At 40.9% G+C, this 23783-nt stretch overlaps 1 protein-coding gene across 1 annotated transcript in view; it reads left to right on the top strand.

The window, feature by feature from the left end:
- Positions 1-23783, top strand: part of CUNH11orf74 (chromosome unknown C11orf74 homolog) — a 56039-nt gene that overhangs the window by 17812 nt on the left and 14444 nt on the right. The window contains exons 2-5 of the mRNA XM_019519377.1: positions 9572-9729; positions 11045-11116; positions 12979-13045; positions 21934-22061. Of these exons, the coding sequence (XP_019374922.1) occupies positions 9572-9729; positions 11045-11116; positions 12979-13045; positions 21934-22061 (425 nt within the window). The remainder of the gene's footprint in view (positions 1-9571; positions 9730-11044; positions 11117-12978; positions 13046-21933; positions 22062-23783) is intronic.

Genomic DNA, 23783 nt, shown 5'->3' with positions numbered 1-23783 from the left:
TAAATCCTGATTTTAAGAGCATGGGTATTAAGTAATTCTGATAATCAGCTGCCCTCAGCATGTCTCAAGTTGGGCCCATCATACTTCAGACCCTAAAATCTCTGATCACTTTTAAAAATCTTGATTATTACTACTTTTTATCTTGTAATTTTGATTTGTTCCCTATCTTTCTTTTTTCCGTGATGTTAATTGTTATGAGAAAAATAAATTGTACAGAATTATTAATATCAAGCCATTTTAAATTGAATCCATTTTTGTAATGCTAATAGAATCAGATGAGCATCTGCCAGTTTGCTGAATTCTACCGTAACGAGATATGCTTAGAAATTTCTATGACCACTTCTGTCATCATTTATGTATTATTAGTGTATCACCCAGCCTTTTTACTGAGTCTCTCTTCAGCAATTCCCACAGCATACAAATGTTTAGTACTAGAAACTATGCTGAGAGAGCAAGAAAGGATGCTGGTTTCCTAGTTAGAGTCTAAGCACATTTTTAACAGTTTGGTAGTAAAATAAAAAAAGTTAATGTAATGAATGCCTTGCCTTTCTGAGAACCAAACAGAAATACATCAAGTTTCACTTAACCAAGGTAAAAGTAAAGGACCAAAATGTGGCACATTTCATTCAAAATCCTGAGAGAGGAAGAGACAATTACCCTGAGCTGTTCCCTAGTCTCTTTCTATAGATCCCTCTTCCTGACACTCACTGCCAGATGTGTGCTCAGTTTCTCTACAGAATGCCTCTCACAGTACATTTGGAAAAGATTTAATTAATTTCTTCCAGCTGGTGTACCTCTGATATGCTGTAAATTCCTGTAGTTGAGCCATATTAAGGTAGATCGTCCAGTAGCCAAAGGTATCAGGCCAACTCTTCCTTGCCAGCTTCTAGAGAGATTTTATAGCCGTTATCACTTACATGTTCATATATACTCTCAAATCCAATGCAACTATAGTATCATGCACATTGTACAATATATGCCTTTGAAGAACTATTTTTTTTCTTTTCACATAAACATTTACTATTGCTCCGATCTTTTAAGACAGCTTTACAGAATTGATCTATTACATTGACACTATGTGGTCCAGCTCTTGGCATTTCAGTGTCAATTGGTGTAGCTCTTCTGTTTTATCCCAGCTGAAAATCTGACCCAGTATTTTTTTCTGATTCTTTTAAATCTTTATAGGATTATATTTGGTTGGTGCTGATTGGAAAAGCAGGATTTTGCCCATGCAGGAAACTGAAATGGTCAGATGAACTTAAGCCCTGTGATTTAACTGAGTGGGTGCATATTCAAATATGGAAGGTTTTTAGCAACAACACTATTGTACCGTTAAACTTATATACATAAAAAATAATTCCATGCCAGCATTTTACTTTACATATTGTCAATGTTAGGACTCCACAGAAGTCACATGTCCTGTTTACTCCACTCTTTGTCCATCTGACCATTTAAAAATATTTTATTTTTTTCATGGTTCAATAGTGCTGTTGCTGAAAACCTTCCGTGTCTGAATAGACATCCTCTAAGAGTGGGTAGTTAGCCTGTTTTGTAAACGGGGTCACATTGGCAAGGACTTCCTTTCAAGTGCCAAAGCCACAGTGGTAGTCTATGTTTTTGAAGTCAAATCAGTGAGAGCTTTGCTTGAGTGAAGTTCAAACAAAGCTTTCAGAATTTGATCATTTAAAATTATTAGGTATTAATTTTCTTGCATATCCCTAATACATTCAGCCAAAAATGACCAAGCAGCTGACTTTGCTGTTGGGGATGTTTGGTTTCTGTTTGTAATATTACAGTGGCCTGACCTTGGATTGAGTGACATTCTCCCTGTAAATCCACTGAGACTAGAAAGGTGTAAAGCAAACAAGAATTTTTCCTAGAATAATTGTAACTGTAAAAGGAAGGAGAACATTTTGTTCTCAGTTACATAAGGTAAATATAGCGTTATTCTGGAGTTCTTACTATCATAGCTAGAAGCAGAGTTTGACCTGTTTATTAAAACAAAATTAGAAGAGCTTTTAAAATCAGAGCTGGAGTGTCAGGCCTGACACATTATTTAAGTTACTTATGATTTAAGTTGCATTTTGACAATTGGGGTTATTTTTAATAATAGGCACACAGGCACATACAAATATACAGCTGAAAACATTTAAATGAAAACACTTTCGTACCCTTTTCACTGTTTGTGTCTTTAAAATGTTTAGACTGTAGTCAAATGTTTCACCTTCTACCTCATCTCGCTTTTGTCAGTGCCATTAAAATTCCTTTATAGAAATGAGGAGAAAAAAGATCTAGTAGGTTTTATTGGCTGATGCAGGACTCAGTGGCAAGCGAGAGTCTTTATAGTAGATTATCGATTGCTTTGTCTCTTTTTGTTTTAAAACATCTCATGGCATAGGACTTTCATAATTCTTCAGGGGCCACTATTTCATCTAATAGATTTCACTGTCAGGAAGTTTTTCCTTATTATATTGATACGTCTGTCCTGTGGCTTCATAATAAATGCATCTATTATTCTTTGAAGTATGTGGGTGATCAGTGGGCATCTCTAGAAGATTCCACTCCAAATTGGAAGCCAAAAATAAATTTAAACAACACAGAGGGCTGCTAGATGAACAGAGAGCCCATATCCAGCTGGAGATGCTTTCTAATAGAAATGTGCTAGAGCCTGGAACCTACTTTTCAGTGACACATGTTTATGATATGTATTACTCTAGAAAGGCTCAAATTTATTTTCCCAATGGCTCAGTCTTGCTTTTAGATATAGACATTGGACATTTTTTTGAAAAGTAAAACTTTCTGCAGGTTAAATAAGTGAATCGCCACATCATTTCAAGCTTCCTTCACTGCTACTTTTGGTTGTGCTTGTGTCCTTTATTTTGGGCTTTTGTCACAGGCTGTGAAGGCCAGTGTTACACACTGGGTCTTGGCAGGTTGAGAACTGTGGCTGTAAATAATGAGTCAATTATCACCTAGCCAGGGGGAAGGCAGAATAATCCCTTTGCTAGCTGATCCCTCTTCCTCCTCAAAAGGACACAAAACAGTTGGAATTCAGAACACCAACAAAGGAATTTAGCCCAAACACTTTTCTACAAGATGCAGTTTTTCTAGGCTTGGTCTTTAGGTAGACTGGTCTTTAGGGTGGAGTGTTTTTAAATTATTTATTTATAATCGCTGTGATTGCTTCAAGGGAGGCCAGTTATCAAGATACATGTGGTGAGGAAGCTATGGATTGCACTAGCTAGTTTGGATAACTTTAAAGTGAATCTCACTACCCCTGAGGGACTGTGCCCCAGGCTAGCAATGTAAAGTTGAATTCAACACCCAACGTATGTGATGTAGACTCATTACAGATATGAGTGGTTATCTTGCATTCTGTTTGCAGCACGCGTTTTGCAACTGCTTAGATATTTTTTCCTTCAATGTGAATTTTTCTTCCCTTCCAGTTACGATTCTAGCATCAAATTGCTGCTGTGAACATTTCATCGAATGAAATGCTTAATATTATATAACCCAACAGCCCTGCAAGGTTTGTTGCAGAAAGTTTTTGACAGCAATTTGTGACTTATCCAAGTGCCATAGCTGTAGTTTGGTGAAGGGGATAGGTCTATTTTTGATTGTTTGGAGTTGGAGAATACTACTATGTAGATTGGTGGCCTGAAAATATTAACATTACAGTTTATTTCTTATTATTTAATGTAATCTGAATAGGTTAAAATATTCCAGTCAAAGGAAAAACTGTCCCTCAGAAAATATATAATGAGTCTAATAAAATTCTTTTGTGGGCTTCTTTGTATACTGTCTTCTAAACAGTCCTGTTTCCAGTAGACAAATTACCATTTACATTAGACAGAAATTACCCTAGGAACAAGAAATTCTCTTCTTCCCCCTCTCCCCGCTGAAAGCCCTGACCACTACACTACAGGTTCATACTTCACCTTGCTTGTTCACCTTCTGATCTCATGACTCTTACATCCTTGATTTGCCAGTGACCAAACTTCAACACACCCAACTTCTATAGTCTGATGCTTAGGGTATTCTCCTGGAAACTGGAAAATATGGGTTTGAATCTTCAGAGGCTGAGGAGGGCTTGGAATCCATATCTCCCATTTCTTGGGTGAGTTCCTCTCCTATTATGCAAATGGTGAGTACCACTGGTAGAGCTGACAGTGTTAAAATGATGTTGTGCCTGTTACGGTTCAGCAATTAGGTGAGAAGCAAGGATTTTTGCAGGGGTGATACCTTTATTGGACCAACTTCATGGCTGGAATAAAGTCAGACAAGCTTTCTAATACAAGACACTCTTCATCAGGTCTGAGGGTGGAGAGAGAATAACAGTGAATGTAAAAAGCCAAGGTAGAGCTGTGAAACTGGAGGGGGCAGGGAAATTCCCAGGGGTACCAGACAACCAATTAACAGAAGAAAAGAGGTTGATCAAAACGTATCAAAATGGATGGGGGAAGTTTCATTAATAGTAGGGCTGTGCAAAGCTTTGGTAGCCAATTTGATTTGGAGGAGATTCGGCCCAATTCAGTGGCTGAATCTCTGAATCCAGATCGAATTGGGAGACCCATTAATCTCTCTGAATTGAATCGGAAGCCTCCAAATCGATTCAGAGATTCGGAGACTCAGCAATAGACTGTACAGTAGGCCTCTGTGAAGTGGCTAGTATTCGCTTTGGATTTGGATTCGGCTGATTCAGGGGACAGTGATTTGATTCGCTGATTTGAATCACTGTCCTGAATTGATTCAGCTGAATCCCCAAATCTTCAAATCACCCAGGCCCATCCCTGGCCCGCTCTCCCAGCCCTGACAATGGGTGCCCTGCCTGTCCCAGCTCCAGTCCTTTAAGGAAAAAAAAAGACAAAAACCCCTGGACTCACCAGTTCCTGCCTGGCAGGGGGGCGATCCCTGCTGCCTTCCGCTGCCCCACGTCATGTGTAGGGCTCTGCATGAGCCCCACAAAGCCCCTGCAGGAGCTGGTGAGTTCGGAGTTTTTTCATTTTTTTTTCTTGAAGGGCTGGAGCTGGGGTGGGTGGGGCATCCATGGGAGGGCTGGGGGAGCGGGTGGAGGTTCGGGGTGCAGGCAGGGGATGGGGCCTGGCAGGGGTCCCCTCATGGTCCCCTCCCCCTCCTCCAGCCCTACTTACCAGCCTCGAGTCTAGCTCCAGCTCCCTGCTGCAGCAGGTGGGGACTGCCCAAATCATCAAAGCTCTCCAATTCTTTTCCAAAGATTCAGAGAGTTTTGAATCGATTTGGGCCTTTTTATTGGTCCCCTGATTAGATTCAGATTTGGAGTTTTGGCCACCAAATTGGGCCAAATCTCCTCTGAATCAAATCAGCACCTGAAGCTTCACAAAGCCCTGCTGTACAGGCAGGCACTAGGCAGTGTTGGCAGGAGCAGCTGGGGGAGCAACCAGATGAGCCCTGGCTTAAGCCGGCAGCCCCAGAAGAAGCTGCGGCTCGTCTGGCTGCTCCCCCACCTGCTCCCCCATGAGGCAGGCAGTGTTGGCAGCCCCAGGAGAAGCCGTGGAGCCTGGGGGGAATGATCGGGGAGCTGGGGGAAAGATTGGGAGACGGGAGGTTGAACGGGAACTGAGGAATTGGACTAGGAGCTGGTGGAACGAACAGGGGCTTCCCCCCAGCTAGCTTCCGGTTCAGTCCCCTAGCTTCCAATCATTCCCCGCAGCTCTGGCTTCTCCTGGGGCTGCCAGCTCTGCCTGCCTCTCCCTGGAGGTGGGGCAGCTGGGGGAGCAGCTGGATGAGCCACGGCTTGAGCTGCAGGGGTTGGGGGGAATGATCCGGGACTGGGGAAATGAACAGGGGTTTCCCCCCAGCTCCTGGTTTGAGTCCCCAGTTCCATCCCCCAGCTCCCTGATCATTCCCCCCAGCTGCCCCATACCCCTGATCATCTATGTTGCCTTTCTCTGTACCTTTTCTAATTTCACTGCATCCTTTTTGGGTTGTGGAGACAGGAACTATACACAGAAAAGAGTCTCAGGAGAGTTGCACAGTGTGTATATTTCATTGGCTGGAAAAGGTGTATGTATGGGTGGACATTAATAGCAAGCATTCTTGTGTGATATAGTATAGTTTTAAGAGGAAACCTGTGTAGTTTTAAAGTAGTAGGAAGCCAAATGTCAAAATGGGAGAGCTTGGAGGTAGGAACTATTCCAAGAATCTATATATAATCTGAGAGACAAACCTGTTATTTTGCTCTGATCTACATGGTGCAACTTCATTAATTCCTATTAATGTAGGGGTTACTTCTGTGATCTTTTCTCATATGGATAAGAACTGCAGAGCTCTGTCTGTTATGTTGCTATATTTTCCCTCCCCGATTTGTATGCAGTAATGGCTGGAGCACAGAGCTGTCCCTGGGGATTAATAACTGACTGGGAGAGCTGATTGCTGAGGACACTAACCCTGAGGCTGTCATTAAGGCCCCAGAAAATGCTCCATTCACATTACACATTAGGTGGTATTATAATGCACGACTGACTTTAAATGCCCAAGACATGTAATTATCCCTTAGAAATGCACCACAGAGTGTTTCTTATTGTTGCGAAATAGAATTTTCAAATTAAAAATAAGAAAGATGGTTAGTCTTGTGCATTTATTATTCCTTATGAACACTGCTGTGATCTAGGCATGTGGTGAGTAGTACTTGTGTGCCTCTTGTTCTAAAGCCATTTTATAATGGCAAATGTAACTTTTTAGAATCACATTTTCTTATTTTCCTTTTGGTACCTCCTGAAATATTGTTTACTGTGGTTCAGGGGGAAAAAACCTCTCAATGCAAGGTCAGCAGTCAATAAGATTTAACACACATCGACAGATCTCTAAGTAGTTCCTAGACCCATTGCTGAAAGATAGCTTGATGATACTGCTAATCGAGTCCTAGATCAGTAGGCAGCTCTGTGCCCCGTAGATACTGGAGGTGAGGTTTTTTTTTTAAGAGCTCACAGTGGTCGTAACTTTGCACCTAGTGAAGATGGGCGCTTTTCAGTCATGAACAGCTGTTAAGTGCCACCTGGCTTATCACTGAGAGGCAAACCTAACTTCCAGTTGTATCTTAGAAAATCTTCCAAGATTTTGTGGCAGAGTAAGGTCAGCACAATGCACTTTCAAAAATCCCATCCAGAATGGTCAAAATTGCACTCAGAGAAGCCATACTATTCCAAATTGACCTAGTGAGAGAAGTCCTGTAAAACAGCCAGTGTTATCTTAGTGCACTTTCTTGATTTTTGAGCTCAGTAACAAGATGTAGTCTGTGGTCTGCCAAACATCAGATGTTTCCAAGGGTATTGTCCCCACCCAACAGAGTTGCAGGTGTGTTGAGGCAAACCAAATTGACAATATGCTAGTGCAGAGTGTGTTTCAGGCCTTGCAAATTAAGTGAATGAATACATCCCGATAAACACTTGTATCCTCAGCTCAAATGAGAGGATTCTTTGCTAGGGTGGTAACAGTAGGAGGGTGCTATAAACTATGGCTTAAATACAGTCAAAGAAGAAGATAGTAATTCACAATTTAGCCCCTGTGGGTAGGGGTCTAGTACAAGGTAGAAAACAAATCCTGTTGCAGGTTGCAATTCTGGACAAGTATTTGGAATTTCCTTTTCAGGGCATTCCTGCAAGAAAAGGATCTTAGCCAGAGCTCAGTTCATAGTCTGAAGTCTCACTGGTGCTTCTAACCCTGCTATTCATGTACAGCAGTTAACTCCTTCCTTCAGGCTTCTATGAGTGATAATAGGTGATAAGTCCACCTCTGTATAGCCTCTTATCTATACTCTAGAGTCTAGATTATAAAAACTGCCAGCACAGTTGTCACCCAAGTTTCTGGCATACCTCCATGTCTCATTATCCTGGGAGATTTCAAATCCCTGTACCAGCAACACTTTTGACAAAGAAACTGCAGAGCTTCATTCCCTGTTAGATACCATAGGATTTTTCTTATGATCTGCAGATTCCTCACACAGAAAGGCTTGAATTTGATTCCATCCTTGGTCTAATGTGGAGACAGGGATGGGTATAAGAACTGCCCTCACCTATCACTTTTTCTAGGAGAGGAAAGATATCTACTGAATTGGATGAGGGTGACCTTTTGGTGCATGGAGTAGCCTAAAGGCTGGTCAGTGTGTTTCATGAATGCAAATCCATACTCACAGAGTCTATCTACATGTGCAATTAATGTGACGCAATATACTCTGCAGCAGTTTGAGCTGGAGTCAACTGCTCTCAGGCACAATATCTGCAGGTGCGCCTAGAACAGCACCTGTTTGAGCCAAGGTGGAGCAGGCCTCTGGCTGCCTGGGCAGACTGGGAACAATTTACACCCCCAGTCACCATGTACACATGCATTTTGGTGCAGTAAAGTACTCTGCTGTAAGATAATATTGTCCTCGACAGTACTATCCTACGGTGGAGTGAATTAGTTTACTGCATCTTAATACTGGCGGTGCATGTATAGACAGTGACACATTACTGCGGAGCTGATTAGTCTGCTCTGCAGTAAAGTGCACATGTAGATGCACCTACACAAGCACAGGTATTACAGTGGACTTACAGGTGTTGTAACTTGCACTGGTATTATGGAATGAGGATCATGTTCTGGTTTCAGTTACAGCTATATAAATTTTCAGAAGCTGTCTTGATATGCAGATATGGTGGATTGACACTGGTGTCAGAGAGAGTAGATCCTGCCTCTGAATGTGCAGGTGTTTGTGTCACCACCTGCAGGCCTAGGCATGCCTGTATCCTATTTTGCACAGCATACAGATAGTGACCAACATCTGACAACAAGGTTTAAAATGAAGAGCAAAGCAACAGCCTTTGTTATAAACTTAGCTTTTGTCTTTCTGTTTTTTACCCATTGTGTTAGTTTTAGGTACATTTCTGTGCATTCTGGTAACACTGAATGTTGAATACTGAAGAGGAAGGCTGTTTTTAATGCTCAAAATGCTAATAAGGGCCACTCAGTACAAATACATGACACAGACAAGTCTTAAGCCAGGGGGGTCAGAGATATGGTCTATGGGCCTGACGTGGCCCATGCAGCCCCATCATGTCACCTCTGGTTCCAGAGTTAACTTACACACTGCACGCAGCATGAACTGGACTGGCCTTGTGCTCAGAGCCCAGGGTTCATGCTGTACATGGCATCTGTTTCAGCCAGCTTCGGACCTGCACTGCACATGGCACCTGCCTGGGCCAGTCTGGGACAGGTGCTGTGTGTACTGTGGGTCCTGGACCAGCTGGAGGGAAGCTGCATGTGCTGAATCTGGTGAGTGAGCAGAGGTGAGGGGGTGTGATCCGTGGGGCCAGTCTGGCCAATGGAATTGGCCCCATACCATTCATCTGGCCTGTGGACCAGCCCTATGCCTTGTGGGGCCAGATGAGTTTGACATCCCTGTCTGAAGCTAAGGACATGAATGAAAATTATACTGAAAGAACAGTAATTTTAATAGTTGTGCCAGTAACATGGTGAGTATGAGTCGTAATTAGGGTCTTCTTTTCCTTTGGAGGGTGCTTTATGCTGTCTGATGTAATGCGTGATCTTTTTCCTGCAGATGAAGTAGAGAAGAAATCCCAAGCATCTGAAGTGGATTCTTTAGAAAAGACATTTTCCATTCTTGAGTTACCAAACATGAATAAAGAGAGCATCTTACGTGCAAGAAGTGAAGAATCATTAGTATCTCTCTCATCACAGCCTTTGGAGGAAGATCAGGTAAAAAGACTAGTTTGGTCCATAGAGGCAAGCATTAAAGAAAAGATAGGTAAAAATATGCAGAGAGAAAGAAAACCCTGAGTTCATTCAGAAGAGACTGTTATGGTTCTAAAGGACTCCAGTTGCTCTTTGGGAGAGTATGTACTGACTTGGGGGTAGAGTCTGTCTGATGCTATAGCTAGATTGTTTCTGCTACTTGAGCTAGTTTGGGTGCGTTTACAGTACAATAAATTCTTCAGTATGGAAATTTTCATAATGAGCCAGTAGGCAGTGCAGAGCTGCTGGGCTATAGGGAATCTCTTGAAACTTTCAAGTTTGGGGCTTGAAGGCCCCATGTGTGTCTTGGGAAAGATGTAACGTCAGACAGGCTATGAAATGGAAAACGATAAGAATCCACATATACAAAGTCTCCAGACCCCTTCATGGGTAAGAAATGATTAAAGGGTGAATGGCCCTGTAATCAAGAATTTATTCTATTAAACTCTGTATAAAAAAAGTCATTTTGTGCAATTTATAGTGCAACACGCTTAACTGACTTGAAAAGCTGTGGCCGCTAGGGTTCAATCAAAAGCAAAAATGATCATTTTCCTCCTCACTAGCACATGCCTGTGAGGTTGAAACTCAAGCAGGGGTTTTAAAACAATCAAATTTTTTCAGTTTCTTGTATAATAATAGTGACAACAAAAGTGTTTTGCTGTTTCCTCATCAAGAATATGATTCCCTCATTGGGATAAACTGCCTTTTGGTCTCTTATTTTAGCCGCTTGGGATCTGGCTTTCTGCCTCATAAAGCACTATAAGGCTTCCATTATCCTTTAGTTAATGGAACATCTTAATATTTATCTTTGTTGCTATGGAACAAAAGTTTCAGGCATGATTGCACATTTTTGTCACATTAGCAGTTTAAGAAACAAATACAGTAGTAATTGGATGCACTGGAAAAATCGCTGGTATAATAGCAGGAAGAGTTTGTAATGCAATAAATTAGTGTCTGTAATCTTTACACCTGTGCTGGGGAAAAGAATGGAAGGAAAAATTGCCTTTGGAAACATCGCTTTTGTTCTAAATGCTACTGTTATGCTAATTAAGAATGGTTACATGTTTCTGTGATGGATTTAGTTTGGGTCTGTTTAGGTTTTCAGAGGATTACCCATCCACTGTTCACAAATCATTTCACCCACTTGTTTTCTTATTTTATATACAAGTTTAAAGAGACCAGAATTTTGGCCTGTTCCTATGTGTAAACTTGTGGGAGCTTTGAGTGTGATTTGTATTTTTGTTATAGTTACCTAAATGACTCTGCTTGCTACTTACAGGTAGTGATGAGTGAAGGCATGAAAGTTGGCTTCTCTAAGAAATGTGATCTCAGTTTGACCAGAAGAGTGAAGGTACATTTCTGTGGGTGGAGGAAGAAGAGGAGGATGGTTGGTGGGGGTTGTGTGTGTTTGTGTTTTCGCTTTTCTTCAAATTGGGGATTAGCAATAGAACACACCTACTCTTCGTCTCATGCATTTTACAGTTTATTTGCTTCCAAAATTATCTTGTTCTCAAATGTTAACAGGTCTTTGTTAACACGTCTTCAGTATGACACATCTTTACATCTTTAGTATGATGTTTTCATCATAAATTGCAAAAGTCAGGTTATTGGGTGTGGGGTTGTATTGGAAGAGATCAGCAGGCCTAATTTTTGTAGTTTTGTGTAGTATGCTTTGGCTTGCACAATATGTAGCAACTCTGCTACACAGCAGCGTTACTTACAGGGAGCACAGCTGTGCTCCAGTATCTTCACTAGCATCCAATTTGTTTGAAGCTACTGCTTTTGATCCGCAGAGCCCTTTATAGTTGGTGTGTGTCTCCATTTTTGTGCTTAACAGTTCTGATCAGTTGGGATGCTGCAGGTCTCACACACGTTTGTCTTATGGGATGAACATTTACAGTGGACTAAGCTGTCAGGGTTTCCTCTACATTTTATTCCAATAGAACTCAAATTCATTGATCTCCAGGCTGTGGGAAGCAGGAATGTTGAAATAACCATTTTTTCCCTGTTTTTTCCTAAGATAATTGGTTGAATGGAGTCGGTGGGGAAAGTCTCTTTTTTGGGTGAGGCAGAATCATTTTGACCATGCCCAACCATGGCTGGATGGGGCCGGGCCATTCCCCGTTTTCCTCATGGGGCCATATTGGGGCTGACCATGGACAGCCTGGGCACTGCCCATCAGCCAGACAGGTTGAGTCCCACTGCCTTAGTGCCTTTTTAAAGGGACACTATTGCAGTATAAATATATATACTAAAAAAACATGATTTAAATTTGGAAAAATTTCCTTTAAGGTGTTAGTTTGCTACACTTCACCCTTCAGTTAACTTGGAAAATGAAATTAGATCTGTCAGCTTCTCTCTTGTTTGAAGAAAATTTTGCTCTCTCAGTCTCCTGTAACAGATTTCCAAAACTGGAGAGGAACATTTCATCTTTTCCCTGAAGAAAAAGAAATTACTTTTTTTTTTTTTTTTTTTTTTAAGTTCCTGAAAACAGGATTGGAAGGGGCCTTCAGGGCTGTAGCATCAAGTCACCTGTGTTTTCAGCTAATTGTTGACCCAAGGAATCCCCATAATTGCCAGTGCAAATCCTCGTATTCAACTACAAGTCACAATATCTGAAATACTAAGAGCACCTGATGAAAAAGGTATAAGAACAGTAGAGGAGGACACTACCAATGCCTTGATACTGTGATGACAGTTGGTTAGTGTATAATCAGAAGATCCTAGGAGATCCCCCAAAATGTGCTCCACATGAAAGAGGAAGGCAAAAACTCCCACATCCTGGCCAATCTGATTTAGGGGAAAATTTCTTCCTGGCCCCAAATTTGGCAGCCATTATGATCCTGATTGGATCAGTAAGACTTCCATCACTGCAATTTATCTAAGTTTTATGGCTCTCTCTCCACCCCCTACTTTCTTTTAAAGCTGGTCCTTAACTATTTTGGCAATGTTTCTTTAACTGCATTTGAAGTATACCAAACATATTTCTTTCCTTCAAGTAATACTGTTTAATAAACTTTCCATAGCAGCAGCCACTTTGCATAAACTCCTCAAAATTACAGAGGAGAGTGGCAATGCTGAAGTAGACAAAAGTGACAATATTTGCATTATTGAGTTTGCTGTGGGAATCATGGTATTATTAGGCTTATTTTCATTACCAAGGTTTTTTTTGTTTTGTTTTGTTTTTTAGCTTTTGGGACTTTTTTTTTGTAGGTGGATAATTACTTAGCTTTGGAAGATTTTGACACTGATGAAGAATCTGGTCAAGAGAAATGCATTGGTATGTTTATTTTTCTTCACTTTAAAGATTTCTCTCTGCCCGCTTCCAGGCATAAGAACGTTCCATTTTCTTTACAACCTGAAAGAGGTTTTGCTTTGAACTTTACATTTTCTGTCTGGAAGAAAATATAAAAATAATTTCTTTATGCAAAATTGTGAGGTGTTCAGTACGAGTAAGATGTATTTCCTTTGATACTTTTGAATAATGACTTTCAGGTCTGTGCCAAATTGCAGTAGATTTTTCTTAGTAACTATACTCAAATTTTTCTGCATTTTTATTCTGAAATCATTTTGATTATACAGAATTTCTCCAAATGGTAATGGTGACTCTACAAATGCCGAATCATAAAATTCTATGTGTATCTGTAATAAAAACAATTTTGCTCAAATGTGGACTGGTGTTCACTAAAATTATTTAATTGCACTGTTAAAATTTAACAAAATTGAACCTGTTTTGAATTTAAAACATGGTATTTCCAAATCACTTCCTTCACTCTTGTGGTCACTCTCCCCCTACCTTCAAAAATTTCCAAATCTATTGTAGTATAGCTATTTCACATACTTGTAGTAATTTTCTACCCTCCTCTAAAACCCACGTTCTTGCAGAGTGGTTAAGTTATACAGTTCCAGAGGTATGAGTTCAAGCTGTCCTCTGGATTTGTGCTGAACATTGCCTTTTGTTGATTCAGCTATAAATGGGTACCTGATCACCCCAGGGTGAGGAGTCAAAGGTGGCTGGATGTGATGCTAGCCACATCACTGTTCTAGGTCCCATTCTCTATAGGAATTAATGACCAGAATAGCAGTAGCCTGATAAATTGTCTGGCTTGAGTGGGCCCTTGCCTTAGATATTTTTTTTTGGCTCTCTGGACCCATTTACATTAAATGCCTGTTGGTTGACCACCTTTTTGGCCTCATAACATACCCATGAAGCAGGGAAGATGGGAAAAAGCAATACAAATAAAGTATTTTCCCTAGAAGGAACCTCTAAGAGAGCAGGGACTTGAGCTTAATTCTTCTGGGTTATTTTTTCTTTCTCCTGTCTTCAGAATTGCAGGACTTGAAGTATTGGGTTTTTTGGATAAGAGGTTATTTAGCTTTTTTTTAAATTAAAGAGGCAAATTCAGAATTACGTTTATTCCATTAACCTTTATTAATGTTTATTCTATTATTTCAGAACATAGTTTAATTGTTTGAGAATGCATTCCTGTACTGGGCCTAGGCCATAATAGCTTGTTTTTCCTTCCACTGTAACAACATTTAGTTTTTCCCTTTATAGATTTATTAGAGAATTTAGAGCCCACTGATGCGATGAATTTAGCCAATCTGATAATCCCTTCACTTTAGAAGCCTCAATTCAAATATGGTTTATATCATTAATGCAATTAGTTTAATAGTTTTAACTTAGTCTCAAGGGAGCACCCATCCCTATTTTAAGAGCAGGTTACAAGGGAGTACGTCTGAAATGATTGGCAGTACCAACTCATGGCAGGTTCAGCACTAGAATAGAAAGGATACTGAGGACGAATGAAATATACTGACAAAACTACAGTATGTAGCGGTTTGCATCACAGCTTCCTACACCAAGCCTAGCTTTATCAAACACTATCCATCCTTTTTAGTGAGTATTAATGTTAATAATCTGCATTTAAAAACACCAGGTTAAACAGCTTGCATTTAAGCAAATTGAAAAATATAGCCTAAAAATTACTTTATTGTAGGAATCGGAGTCATATTGTGCTAACTTTTCAATTATTGCTGTTATTGGCAAATTATAAAAATAACTACCATAACATTCTACCCTTACTAGTGCAGACTATCACTTTGTTAGCTACTAACCATTTATGTGGCACTTGATTTGCTTTTCATTGTCTTCTGTCTTTAGTTGATCCCAAGAGAAAGCCTTCTCTACATGATATGCCATAATGCAAAAATAAGCCTTACTAACCTCTCAATAATCCACAACACACATAAAAACAACATTAAACATTTACATAATATTTTTAGCCTCAAGGCACTGCACAGACATCAGCTAATTACTCCTTAGAACCCCATGTGAATAGAATATCATACAGATGTATAGATGAGGAAACTGAGGCACAGAAAATTAATATCTTGCCTGAGGATAGAATGGATCCAGTTGCAGAGCAGAGATTTAAATTCAGGTGTGACAGGGGGCACGCTTAGGGCTGGGAACATGCTGGCCCACCCACCTGTCTCTATGGGGCTGTCTACCCAGTCTCACTTGCCACTACTTTGCTGTTCCCATAAACTGGTGGTATAATGTGGAAGGCTGCCCATTCCCAGCCCCGATGGCAAGGGGCACTGTCTGTGGCTCTGAACCTCTCCTGCACTGCAGTCCATTCCTCACAGATGGCATCCAGATTAGGATTACTCCCTGGTCTGAGACTGGAGCAAACCCAGTCCAAAGTTGGGCTCCATTCATCCTCACATTCACCCTGCCACCCCTCTCACAGAAGGTCTCTTACACTCCTTCCCCTCTCACAGGGGCCTCTAGTATACTGCCCATTATGGGGCACACTGTTTTGCTCTTGCTCCTCTTGAGCAGCCCCTCTTGGGCCATCAGGCTTTGCTACTTGCATGCTGGCCTCACCACACAGTCCCTCAGTTTCTGTGAGTTCCCCTTCTCTGTGTGGTCCAGCCTTGTGCCAAACCCTGGGCTGATTCTACCCCAAGCTCCCCACTGGGCAACTCTATACCACATCCCACCCTGGGGTCTCCTCCTCATACTTGCCACTAGCTTCTCATGGGGCTGGCCCTCACGCTGGCCTTCAAGCTTACTCCAGTTCGGTCCTATTCAGCATGCCCCTGGGACTGTCCTTCAGGCCTACTCCCTGTTCAGCCCTACTCAGCCCCCTCACATGCACAACCCTTCAGGCCTACTCCCAATTCAGCCCTGCTCTGTGCAGAGCCTCACACTATGCTCCCCATGCTACCCCCTCTGGGGTCTCCAGGATCTCACATCCCTGCTGGGCTCAGGTGCCTACACATGAGCATACCTTGCCCCACTACTCCCACAGCTCTCATGATTACCCACCAGATGGTGGGGGCCAGGGTTAAGGCACCCCTACCTGCCTTACACCATGGAGGTAACTGGCCTGACATTTTCAGGGGGGCTTCTGCACCACTAGGAGCCCCACTGGGCCACCCTTCACCAGCAGGGTGCAGTTTTAGATCATGCCCAGGACCAAGAGCTGCCTGCTTTTACCTGCTAGATGCTCCATACAGCAGTTCAGCCAGGCAATGCCTCTCCTGCCAGCACTGAAACTGCTGTCTCTTTATAGGCAGCCTGTGTTGTAAAATGGCTGCCCCAGTCAGGCACCTGCTGGCTGCCTGACTCAGCCCTTAAAGTGGCAAACACTCGAAGGTGCGCTGCTACAGCAGGTTTTGGCTAATCTAGTCTAATAACAAACATGAGTCCTCTCATCTGTATGATTGGTATCTTTTATGGTAAAATTAACTCAATTTGCCTAGTGAGAAAGGAGTTATAGCTCTTGAGGCTGTAGAATACTTGCTTGTTCAGGATGTAAATGACAAATACTGATAATATTAAGATTACTACTAATAATTTAATGTAAAATAACACTCTATAGAGAAGTCATCCTAAAATAGTTCCAAAATAAATTTTAAGCTGATATACCAGTGTTTGTCAAACTGGGGCATATGTACCACTTGGAATATGCAACGAGAGGAAATGTTGTGACTACGTGAGAGGTACGAATAGGAAAATAGAAGAGAAAGGAAACTATGAACGGAGGAAAATGATAGAAAAGAAAATGACACTAAGAGCAGTTCTATAATATCTCTTGGGGTATTGGAGAGGATGAGTGTGGATGTAGTTACAAAATGTTGGTTTTTATTCTCCATAACATGGATTGATGGAAATATACAACCATATAACAAACTTAACCAGGACTAAAAAGTTTGAGGTGTACAAACTTAGAACCTGCTACTCCCCACTGAAATGAAGCCAGTCCCACGTTCAACTGACAGCTTCTTAAGAGTGCACAATGGAAAATAACGGAGGAAAGCAAGTGAAAAATGTTATACCCTACCTTTATTAATAAATTACTATTCTAGGCTTTTATGAGCACTTGTTACAGATAACACTATTCAATACTTCTCTCAGCTCTAACAACTGGTTATTTAGCATAATATTACTGAACATTTACCCAGTGAATATTCACACATCAGATTAATTTGGCTCAGACAAGACAGTGCATATAACATGATTGCAACCAGGTGCTATAATGTTCTAGTGGAGCCAGTGCTCTTCTGGGACATCCTGATGGAATCATAATTTTTTGGCTTTTTTAGTGCCTATATCAAACCAACCTGGACACAACACTTTCACAAAACAATTCATAAAAACACAGTGACGAGTGTACAAATAAGTTTTAGCTGTTTTTATTAGACAGTACTTGGCTGAAAGCCTAGAATGAGTACTTTGCATTGTGGGAATTTGGCACCATAAACAGTAGTTGGCAATGTAAATGCAATTCCCTAAACCATAGTTTTAGCCCACAGTGTACAGGCAGCCCATGCATGGTGGGCCAGTCATTCTCCCTTTCTCATTAAATTTAATCTGAGACTATAAGAAGCTTACGGCAACAATACAAATGATTTGGGTTTCTCTTGGGATGGATGGGGAATGCCTAGTAGCCACACTTTGGCAATATGATTCATTTTCAGGACTGCTGACAAATCACTTTCTGCACTGCTCCAAGAATGGTTCAATTACTATATCTTCTTTTTAGTGAAATACAGCATTAAAAAAACTATTTGCAAAAAATAAAAAATTCTATCTGTGTCTCTCTAAGGCCCATGAAGGATTACCTTATTTTCAGGACACAAGTAAATAAAAATACAAAATAATTTTAGGTCCTACGTAAGGAGTATAGCATCAGATAAAACTGTTCAACACATATTTAATGTTCAGTATAAGAAACTGAGGCACATAGGTGAAGGTACCACAGTCTATCTGATTTGAGGTCTTTAGATATAATAGATTCAATATGCAAAGATGCTGGGGACCCAGAATTCCAGTTGAAGTCAGCAAGAACTGTATACAAACAGCACCACTTAAAATCAGGCCAGGGGCCACTACTCGGGGTGAACATTGTCAGTATCCATTATTTTACGTAATCCATATTTCCTCATTTACTTTTTGTATTCACATTTGTATGCAAAAAGCCCAGTGGGAAACAGGATTCAGAATTAAATACCTTGCTTTTTTGAGCATTAAAAAACACATGGAAATAATTTTTATTGTCATGCCTAGTCTCTGCGACCCAGTTTAGTACTGCACAGTTTCACACAACTGGGAGCTCAAGAATAGGAGAAAACTGAGCATGTAAGTCTTCTATGTATTAGCCAATCCCAACCTGGCCCCCTCAACTACATTTCTTTGTCAAATGATATTCCTGAAAGTGGCAAGATCAATTTCACCCCATTTACAGCCAGGCACTATGGGCTTTAGTAAGGATGAAGATGCAGAAAAGACAGAATTTCTTTACTTTTGTGAATTCAGATTAGATTTGTGACATTAACTTATTTTTTCCATAGTTTAATTAATATGTCAGTGTTACAAATTACCTAAGGATCAGCTCAATTAACAGTGTTCACTGATTTAGCAATCACCCGCTGCTGATCCATCATGAAAAAGAAAACAGACTAAAGATAAGAGAATTGCCCAGTGTCCAAATATGTCCTGCTGTGCTGTGTTTCATGTCAGTAGAAGCTCAAAGTTTCACAACTACAACACTCGGGAAGGTGATTCTTCATAGCATTAAGAAAGGTGCACTCCAAATCCTCTCAGTTTTCTGATATCAATTCCTCCTCAATTATCTCTCTCTGTATGGTGCCATTGGCAGCATCCAAGGCATTCCTGTTGCTAATTAATCACCTCCACTGAGAATGTAATTAGTAGCTTAATTAGGATCATCATCCAGTAGTGCTACAGCATAGCCTAAACCAGCTGTGAGGTACTGGCTAGATCTTACAAAACCCTACAGCTCCTGTGGAACCCTCCTGCTGAGAAGGAAGGCTGTCAAGACTCCCTAATTTTTCTCTGTCTGAAGGAGTTTCTTGATTAAACATTATCAGGGAAAGCAGCATTTACCGATTAGGCTCTCATATGTTGTCACGCAGCCAGAGTAGAGAGAAAATGCTCATTTTTGACATGTCTACTGGCAAACAAAGGTTGATTACCACATTCTTATGGCGGTGATTGAAAGGAATCTGAAACATTGTTTGCATTACTAACAAGCCTTAAAAAATTAGAACTGACATTCAGAGTGTGACAAGTACTTCTTGCTGAAAGCAAAAATAAATTTCCTTCTGTTGTCCTAATTTTTAAGTGTTGTCTTTTTGAGATGTTGCCAGATTGTTACATAATGGTGTTGTACCCATCTCTCCTCCACAAACTGGCCTGTTGGGGAAAAACAGCAGCATATTGGTTCCAGGGACAGAAATGATCAGTAATGTACATCAGGAGGTGATGCTTGTGCCTTCATCTTCAAACATATTGAACAAGGAACATGGAAACAATCTAGAGGTGAATCCACTGTGCATAGATGAGGATTCGCTTTTTCCTTTTGTTGTGAATGGGCATATCTACATGTGCAATTAACGTGACACAATAAACTCCAGCATACATTGTGCCAGAGTTTGTTGCTCCCAGGCACCATGTTTACACTTACACCCGGGACTGCAGCATGTTGAGCCGGGTTGGAGCAGCCCTGGCTGGCAAGAAGCCTGGGGCATGAAGCCCAGGGCTGCTCCAACTTAGTTCACCCTACTGTCGAAGGGCTGTTTGGAGCATGACGGTTCTCCAGCGCCAGGCTAGTTGACAGGCAGCCCCTGCACTGAAGCACTCTCATGCCCCCACCAGCTCCATTAACATCTACATGTGCGTTGCTGTGCACTAACGAGCTTGGCCACAACTCAACCTATGGTGGAGTTAATTAGTTTACAGTGGCCTAAGAGGGTTGTATGTACATGTAGATGTGGAGACTTTACTGCAGAGCTAAATTAGGCAGCTCTGCAGTAAACGTCTTGTGTAGACATGTCTGGAAGTAGAAGTAGTTGCTGTGCATACCAAGGATGGAATACACCTGTTAGCAAATTTTGCCATCCTATTGATATGGAATTTATTCAGATACTTAAAACCCCAAGATGCATAAAAGTCCAGAGACATAGCAATAAACTACAAGGGAAATAAGGCTGAAAATTATATATTCCTGGACTTTTACTTTCTGGCTTTTGATTGAAGTGTAAGTTGAGATCCTATGGGAATGAACTTCAGCTTTATGCTAAAGAAGAGTTCTCTGTAGAAAACCATTGTGAATAACCTTGCTAGCTCTGCCACAATATGCAATTTCTAGAGAAGGGATAAAGTGACTCTACCCTGTGAAATCCATGACCAAAATAGAATGCACCTTTGTTTAATTAGTTAATAATACTTATACAATATTTTGGTGGTTCATAAACTCAAGTTGATCTATTTAAAGAGGAATCACATCCAGAAAAATCTATAACAAAACCCTTAAAAGTGTGTATTTCAGCACAAAGAGATGAAGTAAATTAATCTATTTGCAAAACTGAGAGACTGGAGGTATTCTCGTTAGGTTTTCCTATGAAGATATTACTGGTGTTCAGTATTTGTGACACAGGAAGGTGGGTACATTTGTATTATAATACAAGTGAGAGCGGTTCTTGAGCTAGATAAGATTCCCTAAATCTTTGTCAGACACATCTTTCTGAGTTGTCATAGAACAGGAGCTGGCAACATATATCCCAGAGGCTGGATCCAGACTGTGGAGCCACTTGATCTGGCACATGGGAGCTTGGTATGAGGGGGCCTTCAGCAGTGCATTGTCAGCAAGAGACCTTTCCTGCCCTTGTGGTGGAGCCAGGTGGGTGGGTGTTGCGCAACCTCCAGAATGATGCTGAAGCCTCCCCAGCCCATGTTGGACCAGAGCTGTGCTGTTTTGGCACATGGCTAGCAAAGGTTGCCATCCCCTGTCATAGAAAGCCAACCAGACATTCTCTATAGTATGAAAGTCCACCTTGAGCAATGATCAAAGGAGTGACCCCTCGTCCCCCTGCCACACACACACACATAGAAAAGGTTATTGTTCTATTTGTCCCAGCTGTGGAGAAGTTCTCAAGCTTTTTGGAAATCTTGCTTTGGAAGGAAGAGGACCACCTCAGTTTAACTACATGAATCCATTTTTCCAAAACCAACCTAAAGGCATAGAGTAACTATAGAGGCAGCAGGTGCTGCAGTGTTGGGCTGGTTGGGGATAGGAGCGGAACCACTTTTCTCTGAAAATGTATTTTCTGTGGAGACAGATACGTTACAGAGTGGAGTAATTGTAGTTATGCCTAGTTTACAGAAGGTGAAAACTATGGCAAAGACAAATGAAGCAACTTGCCAAACTTCACATGGGACATGAATAACTGGGATCTCTTGACACTCAGTCCAGTAATCTTTTCTACAGGATCTTGCCTTCTCTTTCAAGGAGGTGTATCCAGAGCCAAACTTCCTTAGAGCCGGGGGTTTCCAGATCTAAGTTTTGATTTAGACAATAGGCCCAGGCAATAGGCAATAGGGCCCAGTCATCAATTTGAGATCCAGTTTGACTTCCCTAAAGTACAGGAATTGTTAGGATCTGCATTTTGGCTCAGGACTGCATCTACCTTAAAGATAAGGACTTGTGTTATATATTACACAGTAAGAAGAGTATAGCAGTTTTTCATTAACAAGCTTCTTTTTCTGCTTGATCTCTGCAGGATTTTAGAGCATGATTTTGCTAAATTATACATTAAGTGAAAGGATCAAGTTCAGTATTTTATATTCAACAGGGTCATTGGTGCTTCCAGGAGAAGTGGAACAGACAGTGGCAGGCTATACACCTTACTCTGATCACACCACTCATCTAAAGGTCAAGGTCTTAGCAGTTACACAGCCATCAAATAATAAAACACAAGAGGTATGTGGTCATTTTTATTTAAGTATTGTTTCTTTTATTTTCCCCAGGTGGGTTTTAATGCTATTTGCCTATAGAAACAGAGAGATGTAGAAAGATCCTTGTGTAATTGGCTTAAACTGAGTGAGAAAATCAGTTTAAAATACATTAGAAAAATAAACAAGATAAAGTAATTATCCTTTTTGATGGAACAGCTTCTTTTTATGATGTATACCACTGTTACATAATAAATCAGTCATTGAAGTAAATCATTGTTTTGCTTACCTCAAATTTTAGCTATTACAATTTTTTTAATCAGTGCAGCTCACAGGCTAGTCAAATAAACCTTTACAACTCCTAACCTTTTAAGGAATCATGACATTACGCAGAATGATGGGCATTTAATTTCCTAATAGCTTTCACAATATCATGCCATAATGCTATGCAGAATGGGCTGAGTGTAGAAATCGTTGCCCCAAAGAATGGTTGACTGCTACGTTTTAAAGAAAAAGGTCCAAAATATATCTTGATCACAGAGTTGTAGTTTATGCTTTGGAAATGATTGGTAGCAAGATTCAGTTCAGTATTAGTGCTGTCTACCAGGTGAACTAGAGAGGGCTGCATTATGGAAGCTCATTCTTTCAATCAGCAGCAATCAATATATATTTTAATTTAAAATTGCTCTTTTGCCTCAAAATTTCAGTACCACTCAAATCAGAAAGGTAGATCTAGAGTGCTTGCAGGCTTATTTTAAGTCATTAAGTTTCCTGACAAATCAGCCAGCATTATCATTAACTTTAAAGGATTCTTCTATTACAGGAGCTTTTTAAAAGAATCATTATGAGAGAATCTGAAATTAGCTTCTGGCTAAACTCAGACAGTTTTGCTAGTTTCACGTGTTTATTGATGTCCTTTGAGGCTTATATCGAGTTTATAAATGACGTGTGACCATTGAAGGATTCATGCTACTGCATTGCATATGCAACCTGCCCTTCTGAGCTCAAGTGTGTTCGGTTCTTTGCAATAAGAACATTGAAAATGTACTCTAAAGAACTGTCCTGCATTGGTAGGGACATGGACTAGGTGTTCTAGCTCTAACAGCTGTGGTTCTCTCATTAAAAAAATGGAGTCATTGTCCTGAGCTTTGAATGACATATTGAAGGGTAGTTAAACTCCATTTTTAAACTCTCAGAAACATACCCCTGCATACAGAAAAATAGCAGTTTATGTTGCCACACAATCTGTAGTGCATGCATATAGTATACATTTCCAGTGAATGCAATATGAAGAGGAGGCTGTTTTTCAGAAATCCCCAATATTAACAAATGATTGCACGTGACATCTGGAGCTACAGTTAATGAAAAGCACATGAAAATCTCACCCATTGCAACATTCATTTTCATTTGAGGAACATTTTTGGTTATGCATGAGAAACAGTATTTGTAGGACATAGTGAAAAGTCTATGCCTTTTGAAAGGATATTATCACTTATGATATGTCTGATACCAACATACTGGGTGCTTTAGAACAGTGGTTCTCAGCCTTTTTTTGTACCAGGACCCATTTGTAAACATCAGTGGCCAGTCCTGACCCACAGCCCCCTGGCCCTAACCCACAACCTCTTACTCCTGACCCATATCTCCCTGGCCATGCTGATGCCCCATGCTCCCAAGCCACAGCTCCCTGACCCTGCTGGTGCCCTCACTCCCGACCCACAGTTCTCCGCTCACCCGACACATGATGGTG

Source organism: Gavialis gangeticus, unplaced genomic scaffold (genome assembly GCF_001723915.1).
Source record: "Gavialis gangeticus isolate Ggan-Ray unplaced genomic scaffold, GavGan_comp1, whole genome shotgun sequence".
In the NCBI taxonomy this organism is placed as follows: Eukaryota; Metazoa; Chordata; order Crocodylia; family Gavialidae; genus Gavialis; species Gavialis gangeticus.
Note: the sequence above shows the minus strand (reverse complement) of the source record. Positions and strands in the feature narration are given on the sequence as shown.